Source organism: Arvicanthis niloticus, chromosome 8 (genome assembly GCF_011762505.2).
Source record: "Arvicanthis niloticus isolate mArvNil1 chromosome 8, mArvNil1.pat.X, whole genome shotgun sequence".
Taxonomy (NCBI): domain Eukaryota; kingdom Metazoa; phylum Chordata; class Mammalia; order Rodentia; family Muridae; genus Arvicanthis; species Arvicanthis niloticus.
In genome coordinates, this window is record NC_047665.1 from 2,798,385 (window position 1) to 2,806,626 (window position 8,242).

At 36.5% G+C, this 8,242-nt stretch overlaps 1 protein-coding gene across 2 annotated transcripts; it reads left to right on the forward strand.

The window, feature by feature from the left end:
- Positions 1–2,014: 2,014 nt before the first annotated feature.
- On the forward strand, positions 2,015–6,252 carry LOC117713989 (cathepsin 7-like). Of its 2 annotated transcripts, none has more exons than XM_034510566.1 (7): positions 2,015–2,140; positions 2,434–2,556; positions 2,640–2,780; positions 3,529–3,757; positions 4,136–4,294; positions 5,059–5,176; positions 6,153–6,252. In XM_034510566.1, the coding sequence occupies exons 1-7, from the start codon at positions 2,015–2,017 to the stop codon at positions 6,250–6,252; spliced, it is 996 nt and encodes a 331-aa protein (XP_034366457.1). The 2 variants fall into 2 exon arrangements, with proteins under 2 accessions (XP_034366457.1, XP_034366456.1); XM_034510565.1 differs by having other exon boundaries at positions 3,529–3,753; positions 4,132–4,294.
- Positions 6,253–8,242: the final 1,990 nt, after the last annotated feature.

Genomic DNA, 8,242 nt, shown 5'->3' on the forward strand with positions numbered 1-8,242 from the left:
TGAATTGCAGCATAGTTTAGCACAGGTGAGAGTCTGATGGTTTATAGAAACCTCTGAGTATCAGTACTCACCCTTCATGCATCATAATGAATGACACTAGCAAGCTTTGATACAATGAGTGACACACTGGCCTCTCATAAATGCCATTGTAGATTCCTTTCCCCAACCCCCAAAGAACTCTGGAAAAGGATTGTCTCTATCTCAGTGTACTTCCATTGGAGACAATCATTTACTACATATATGAGCCACTGTTCATGGGGCCTCCAAATAAAATTCTTGACAGACTTTAGGACAAAAGACAAGGTTCATATACATTTTGTACATCAAAATATACCTTTCCCTCAATTGCATTTCAAATTTGGATATAGCTAAATAATGTTCATATATTTAAATTCACAAGTGAAAAATAATTATGAAGATATTGTATCTAAAACTGAATATTTAAATTTCTTATTACACAATATGAGGATTTTTGCATATGGAAAATTTAATGTTTAGAAGAAAGGTAAAAGAATTATTTAATTAAATGTTTATAATTTCATTTCCAGGAAGTTCTCTTTTGTAAAATATAGATGAAAGTTGTACTTTGAGACCTCTGCCTGGTCTGCTCTTGTGTGGACCCCAGATTCCGCCAGAGACATCATTTTGAGGTACTATTGAGATATAATGACTGGCTATTCTGTGATCTATAGCCTAAAGATGTTTCTGTAATGTCTTCTGTGAAGGTCTAGAAGTTCAGTTCCCCACTGTCCACTAAAGGCAGCCCACATCCACCCCTTCAGGACAGGTAAGATCAGATCTCAGTGGAAGCCTGGAGGCCTGATTCAGTGACCCTTATAGCCAATCAGTAGAAGGAAAAGGTTGATGAGGAGGGCTGACTTGGTATTTAAACTCATAGTGAGTTGTTGCTGGTCCAGATCCTGACAGCTCAGCAATCTCTGAAGAGCTTGTGGAATGCACCAGGAAATCAGCGATCATCAGAGGCAGGGCCTTGACTCTGCTGCCTCTGGAGAAAGCCTTGAGAAATTGCTTGGAAAATCAGGCAGATTCCCATAAAGGAGAATATCTTCTAAATTTCAGTAGCCCCATTGTGTGGAAGTACGGGAGGTTAGGGAAGTCAGAGAAGAATCCAAGCCACTCCTGAATCCAGGTTTGTATGGGTCCCAATTCATTGTATATCTGGTAATGTTCAGAGAGAATGACAGCTAGTACCATGTACAGTAGGGGCATGTTCATCTCACCCTATGCCTAGATGTTTAAATTTTTGAAATTCATCACTAGATAAAAGCTCATTTTCACAATTGTCATATGCAGAGGAAGTAGTAGGTGTCATATCTCTAGCCGAAAAGTATAACAGGCATGGCTTATAAAACCTGGCTTGGCCTGATCATGAAATGCTTAAATGTTTTTATGTATGTATTACTTTATCATCCTTGGTGGTATTGACTCCCAATATCCTTCTCATGTGAGATTTTTCTCACTGAAGTAATGAAAGTGTGGCAATGTCCCAAGGTAAAATAGAGTACTAGTAACTTTCATCTTCTGTATATTTTCTAAGGAGAAAAGTCTAGAATTTTTTTTGAAAATAGAATGTTTCAAATAAAATCATCTCCATCTCTATACTAGAAATGGACGTGATAAAGTCTAAGCCCCAAGTCCAGAAGAAACTTCTTACAGTTACATGCTACAAATCCTCAGATAAATGTTGCAAGTCCCTAGATATGTAGGTTCTTAACTTTGATGTCCATGGTAATCTCTCTAATCATGCAAATTTGCAGTGCATGGCATTTTAAATGTCTAGAATTTTGCCCACATGCTGTATAATTTTAAATTAAAACTAAATGCCTCCCAGAGCATTTTTAGTCCAAATTATTATTTAGCCAATTATAAAGTCTTTGAGTACATATCTGGCAGAGTAGTTCAAACATTTTTCTCTAGCATGGATGGTGTAATTTATAGAAAGTGTTGTTGTAGTCTCTGATTTGTTTTTCTTTGTTCTGTAGGTACTTGGGACATGACTCCTGCTGTCTTCATGGCCATGCTGTGCTTGGAAGTGGCCTTGGCTGCTCCAATGCCTGATTATAATTTGGATGCTGAGTGGGAAAAGTGGAAGAGGATCAATGAGAGAACATACAGCCCAGTAGGTCACATAAACACACAAAGAGGGTCCTTGTAGAAAATTCTTGCTCATATTAGGTTTTCATGGATATAATAGCAGCCTTAGATGCCACACCTATCTGAGGTAGTAATGTAATATGGGGTAAACACAAGGTAGCCACCATTTCTGTTCATCAGACTGTTGAGAGTGGCGTTTTTTTGTTTTCCTGAGATACCTCTCTATGATCTTTATATATCTGTAGTAGCAAGTCCACATGATCAGCTAGAGCAGAAACATAATGAGAAGTAAATGGCATCCATTACATTTATTTCTAGGAAGAAGAAAAACAGAGGAGAGCAGTGTGGGAAGAAAATGTGAAAATGATCAAATGGCACACCATGGATAATGGCCTGTGGATGAACAACTTCACTGTAGAAATGAATGAATTTGGTGACATGGTGAGTGTGACTCAAATTGTTTCACACTTCTATCCTTTGCTATTTTGTTGTTAAATGAAGTATTGATGTTCTTTTCTATGAAGACTGGTGAAGAAATAAGAATGATGACAGATAGTTCATCTCTAACTCTGAGTAATGAAAAACACATCCAGAAACGCAACATCAAAATTCCCAAAACTTTGGATTGGAGAAAGGAAGGCTATGTGACTCCAGTGGGAAGCCAGGTATGACAACATCACATGGCTCTGTTACCAAACTACTAAAGGTACAACATGTTCTTGACAGTCTGTGTTATTTGATTGTGAAATGACATGCTATCCACTAAACACTTTTCTATAACCTGGGAGCCAAGGTACTGTCCTTAGCATTCTGTTGCTAGCAACAAATGTTTCTTGCTTTTTCCAAGGAATGTGGAATCCCTAATGCATGCATTCCCTTGTACTTTCCAGGCCATATGTATACATATGTATAATTTCCATGCATTACTTACTGTTAAATCAAGGGGAACCTATGGTTCCACTGTATTTCGACTGTAAATGTATTTTAGGACATTTATTGCATTGCAAGTTCTTCAACCTAGAACTGACTTTAATAGTTGCATATGATTAAAAAGGTATGAAAGCAAAAAAGGAGGAAGGAGAAATAGGGAGTTGATGGGGGAAGGGAAATGGGGAAAGAGAATGACATCTGAATTGTAAATAAATAAAATATCCAATAAAAATATAATAAAACCATGAAAAAAGGACATTTGTAATACCTGTAGTTTAGTATACCATAGCTGCTTGTTCATGTGTGTGTGTTTGTTGGGCTATTCACTGTAGCATGAGACACATCCCTATGGAGACTGACCCATCTTACCTAGACATCCATCTAATGTTAACAGTTAGTTTTTTGAAAAAGGACTCAGCTGCATGAATTATTGTTTTAGTGAGTACTTTTTTGGTAGATAACTATCTTTTCTTCCTTCCTCAGGGAGCATGTGGTGCCTGTTGGGCTTTTGCTGTGGCTGGTTCCATAGAAGGACAACTGTTCAAAAAAACAGGCAAATTGCTCCCACTGAGTGTTCAGAACCTAGTGGACTGTTCCAGATCTTTTGGCACTATGGGATGTAAAGGAGGCAGGGTCTACAATGCCTTCCAATATGTGAAGAACAATGGAGGTCTGGAGGCTGAGGCAACTTATCCATATGAAGCAAAGGTAAGTGAGCTTCCTGTTTGTCATTTAAATTAAGGTTGGGTAAATGTAAAATGTCAGAAAAATACACTGTATTCAGAGATCACGTTGGATGTAGAATCTCTCTGGATACCATCAATGTTGTCATTACTGTATCCAGAACTGCAAAGTTTTCTGATTCCATGGCTTTACATGGATAATGAGTTCACCATGTTATGTTATATATAATATAAACTCAGATCCAAATCTGCCAGAAATATTTCACTTCCTACGATAATTTATACATCCCAGATGTGAGGATGTCAAAATACAGTGCAAAGTATACAGTGTTGTGCTTTTGACTCATGATATCCAGAGGGTAGATGGAGGTAACCAAGTCTTTTTACTTTTTACCATTTAAAGGAAGGACATTGCAGGTATCGTCCTGAATATTCTGTTGTTAAGGTCATCCGGTTTTTGGTTGTACCAAGGAATGAAGACGCCCTACTCAATGCTCTAGTAACTAATGGGCCCATTGCTGTTGGAATTGATGCTAAACATGAATCTTTTAAAAAATACACAGGAGGTAAGTGTGCATTCGTCTAGATATTGATAATGAATGCTTGTGACCCTTTGGGATACACAAGATTGATGTAATAATATTGTATAAAAAACTGATGTCAATAATAGGCTTTGCTAATTTTATACTTGCCCATGGAAAGAAAATCATGTATGGTTTTTCTTTGTTACATAACATGTAATGTGTATGAGTACTTCATTATTATTTAGTTTTATTTACTCCATTTTTATCAACTTGTATCTCAAGATATGAAAGTTTTATCTTTCTAGAACTGAATTCTAGAAAGCACCTTGAATTAATTATTTATGTTCAGTTATGATATTCTGGCTTGAGAGATGGCTTAATGTTAAGAACATGGATTGCTCTTCCAGAGTTCCTGAGTTCAATTCCCGGCAACCACATGGTGGCTCACAACCACTTGAAATGGAATCTGTTTTCCTCTGTTGTGTCTGAAGACAAATACAGTGTTCTCATATACATTAAATAAATTAAAAAACCTAATATTTCAAAAAAAGACTGTTTTAGTGCAAAAAATACAAGATGTGAAAGTGAAGTGTTTGTCAACAAAGTTATGCTCATTTATATATTTTTTATATTTTGTTGAGAACTTGTTTGAAGATTTCTGTCAACAATTGTTTGAACTTTTACTGTCATTTACTAATTTAATTTCTGTCATTTTAATTTGATTAGAAAATGCCTCACATACTGATGTTGACCATGGTCATTCTCAGGCTTGTGGTGTCTTTCATTCCCTTGATATTATTTTTCAGGTATATATCATGAGCCAAACTGCAAACGTGATTCTCCCAGTCATTCTATGCTGTTGGTTGGCTTTGGCTATGAAGGCCAAGAGTCAGAGGGCAGAAAATATTGGCTGGTAAAAAACAGGTATGAATTGCTAAAAAATATTCCTATTTTAGGTTTCTAATGGACATTATATTTATGGTTGGAGTTTACATACAAATAACTGAAAGCATTGTTAAAATTAAATTGAAAAAGAAACATTTTCTTTTCATAGCTCATATGTATGTGGTGTGTGTGTGTACATACCAAATAGACATGCATTTGTGTATAGACTAGATGTTGACATCAGTTGTTTTCCTAAGTTATTTTCCACTTTTTGTATTGATCTAGTGAGTATCACTGATTCCAGATTTTCTATTTTGTGTAGTGTGCTTGTCTAGTTCCTTCTATTTGTTTTCTGATTTCTGCCAATACTGTTTAGCTGCAAAAAATTTTCTGGTTTTAAATGAGTTACTTTCATTTATTCATAAGTTTGTGTATTTGTATGAGTGAATGCTATGTGTGGGCAGAAGCCCTTGCAGATCAGATGAAGTCATCACAGTCTATTTCTAGTTTTGGGTAATTGTCAGCTCTCTGATATGGGTACTGGGTAGGAACTATTGTCCTGTGAAAGAGCTCCAAGTGCTCCTGAGCAGTAAGTCATATCTTCAGCCTTATTTTGGCTTTAAGAACTTGAACTCAATTTCCAGACCTTACACTTGTTTGATCTGGCTTTTCTCTCCTGTATTTTTCTGAGCCTAGAAGAATCATTATAAAATATATTGTCACAGAGTTTGGATTCTGTAATTGGTTTCTTTGGGACCAATATCATATTTATTCCAGTGATTTCCTGTTTCCCATTTGTCTGAACAACCTGTGAGTGGAAAGATGTCATAATCTTTCCTGTTGAACTTTTTACTACTCTTGGTGAGAAAATTCTTTGTACCCTAGCATTGATCTTGTGAATTTTCTGATACAATCTATTAAGTTGGTCTCTAGCTCAGTGCTCAAACCCAAATTTATTACAACAATCCACTGCACTGTATCTGTTCTAATAAATGGTAAATTTGATTTCTTTCAGCCATGGTGAACAATGGGGTGAAAAAGGCTACATGAAGATTCCCAGAGGTCAGAACAACTACTGTGGAATTGCTTCCTATGCCATGTACCCTGTCTTGTGAGCCGCCTGGAGATAACAATGTAGGGAAAGGCAACACATCCAGAACAGCCTCATAGTCTTCAAAGTGGTGTCTGCTGTGTGTAGAGAACATTTGAGTCATTAGGAAGCCAGAGTAAGATGTGAATTCTGTGATTACTCTGATTACTCGAGTAAGACATGGCTGCTGGTGTAATTGATGCTTTGCACTGGTTTGTATTAAGAATATTTGCAATACCTTGATTTTATTTTTTTTCTTGTACCAAATGATGTCTTCAAGAACTGAAATTTAAATTAAAATGTAGTATCTAGCATGTCATTTTGGGATTTGATATTTTTTTGTGAACAAACACAATATTCATCTTGAGGACCAAACTAAATGAGGTACTGTTTCTGTGGAAAGTTTGGTTCTTACACAAACAATCCTTTTCTGGAAGGCTATATGAAAATATTGGTATTTGATTTTTTAGTTGACATGAATTCACTCAGTTTCATTTCTTTGCCACTCTGTGGAGTGTGGTGGTACTCTGTCCCCACTGCATTATTTGGGGCTGTGACTCTCTGTTTCTAGCACCTCAGTCCTATACTAGCTGCCCTGTGACTCTGACATAAAAATCAAAGTGACCATGTCTGCTGTTATAGGAATAAATATTCAGAAGATTCAGTGGTCTGTGTGCTGAGTGCTGACAGAACCATTTTGACACAGGCTGTTGCAGATACTTTCTTCTTTTAATAGTGTCTACATTTGGTAAGCATTCAACTTACCTATCTAATGCATTTGACTTTTCCATAGGCATGTATTTCAGAAAAATAGCAACCTACATGACAATATAGGCAATATATACATTGCTTATCTATATAGTATTTAGTATTATATAAGGCTCAATCATTTAATGCAGACATTAGAATGTATCCCCAATTCATAATAAATCACTAGGATAGTCAGATCTAATTTCAGTTCCTCTATGCTTGACATCAGAGACTGGCTTTTGGGTCTCAATAAGCTTACCTGCATGGCCATCATGGAGGGATAAGTCAGTGACATGGTCTTCTGCACATCTAGATTGATGAGTAGGTCTGCTTAGCCAGAATCTTTTTTACCTCACATTTCTTAATAATCTCCTTTGTTGTTTCAGTCTACTCCATGGTGTATAATATACCTATTTAACTACACATGAAATGAAGTACCCTCTGCCATCTTATTGCTGAACTCCATATGAGTAACCCCAGTATCTATATCTCACTGTTGGGTACAGTCTTTTAAACAGATATTTAGTTGATCACAGCATTATTCTTTTCAAATTGCAGTCCCCTACCTTTTCCTCTTGTACTGCACTAGAGAAAAGCAGGCACCATAAACAAATGTAGACCATATTTTTAGTAAGCCTGAATTTTCAATTCTAGTACTTGCAGGAGTGATAGTTTATTTCTTCTAGTATTTTATGATTCCAGAGTTGTGTCAGAAAAGATTGTAATTAATGCTATAAAGTGGTAGAGAATGAAGATAATAAAACTCAGCATCAGTTTCTGGGGCCAGATGTTCCAATGCTGTGTGCTTTTCCCGTGGAAAGAGCATAAGAGTTGATGCACCTAGATAAGGCATGAATGACATTTGCTGCCCATTCAGTTTATTCAGTGATCACAAGGTTCAGTCCTAATCCTTTGAGTATGTGCCTTTGTTGCATGTGGGAAATTTTTAATGCCTGTGGATGTAGAAAAGACACTACTAGATGCTTTTGGATATTGGCTTTTTAATAATTTATCCCAGGCCTTTTGTCTGGGACTTTTATGTATAGGAAAAAGAACATATTGATCTCAGTGTTGTTGTTTTGTTATATTGATCAATTTATAGACATACGTCAGGATCATTGGTCACTTAAAAGTGTCATGAGTTGAGTTCAGTTAGGAGAGGACAAATTCAGAACACTGAGATGCCCCATGCAGAGTTACAGAGGTGTGGATTTCCACTTGTGGTGCACTTGACAATATGCCATCCACAGTGGCTTGCATATGTG

Excerpts from the sequence above, each read along its gene's own strand:
- LOC117713989 (XM_034510566.1), top strand. The coding sequence starts at position 2,015 with ATGACTCCTGCTGTCTTCATGGCCATGCTGTGCTTGGAAGTGGCCTTG. Across the intron at positions 2,557-2,639 it reads TGAATGAATTTGGTGACATG|ACTGGTGAAGAAATAAGAAT; the intron begins GTGAGTGTGACT and ends TTTTCTATGAAG. Across the intron at positions 3,758-4,135 it reads TCCATATGAAGCAAAGGTAA|GACATTGCAGGTATCGTCCT; the intron begins GTGAGCTTCCTG and ends ATTTAAAGGAAG.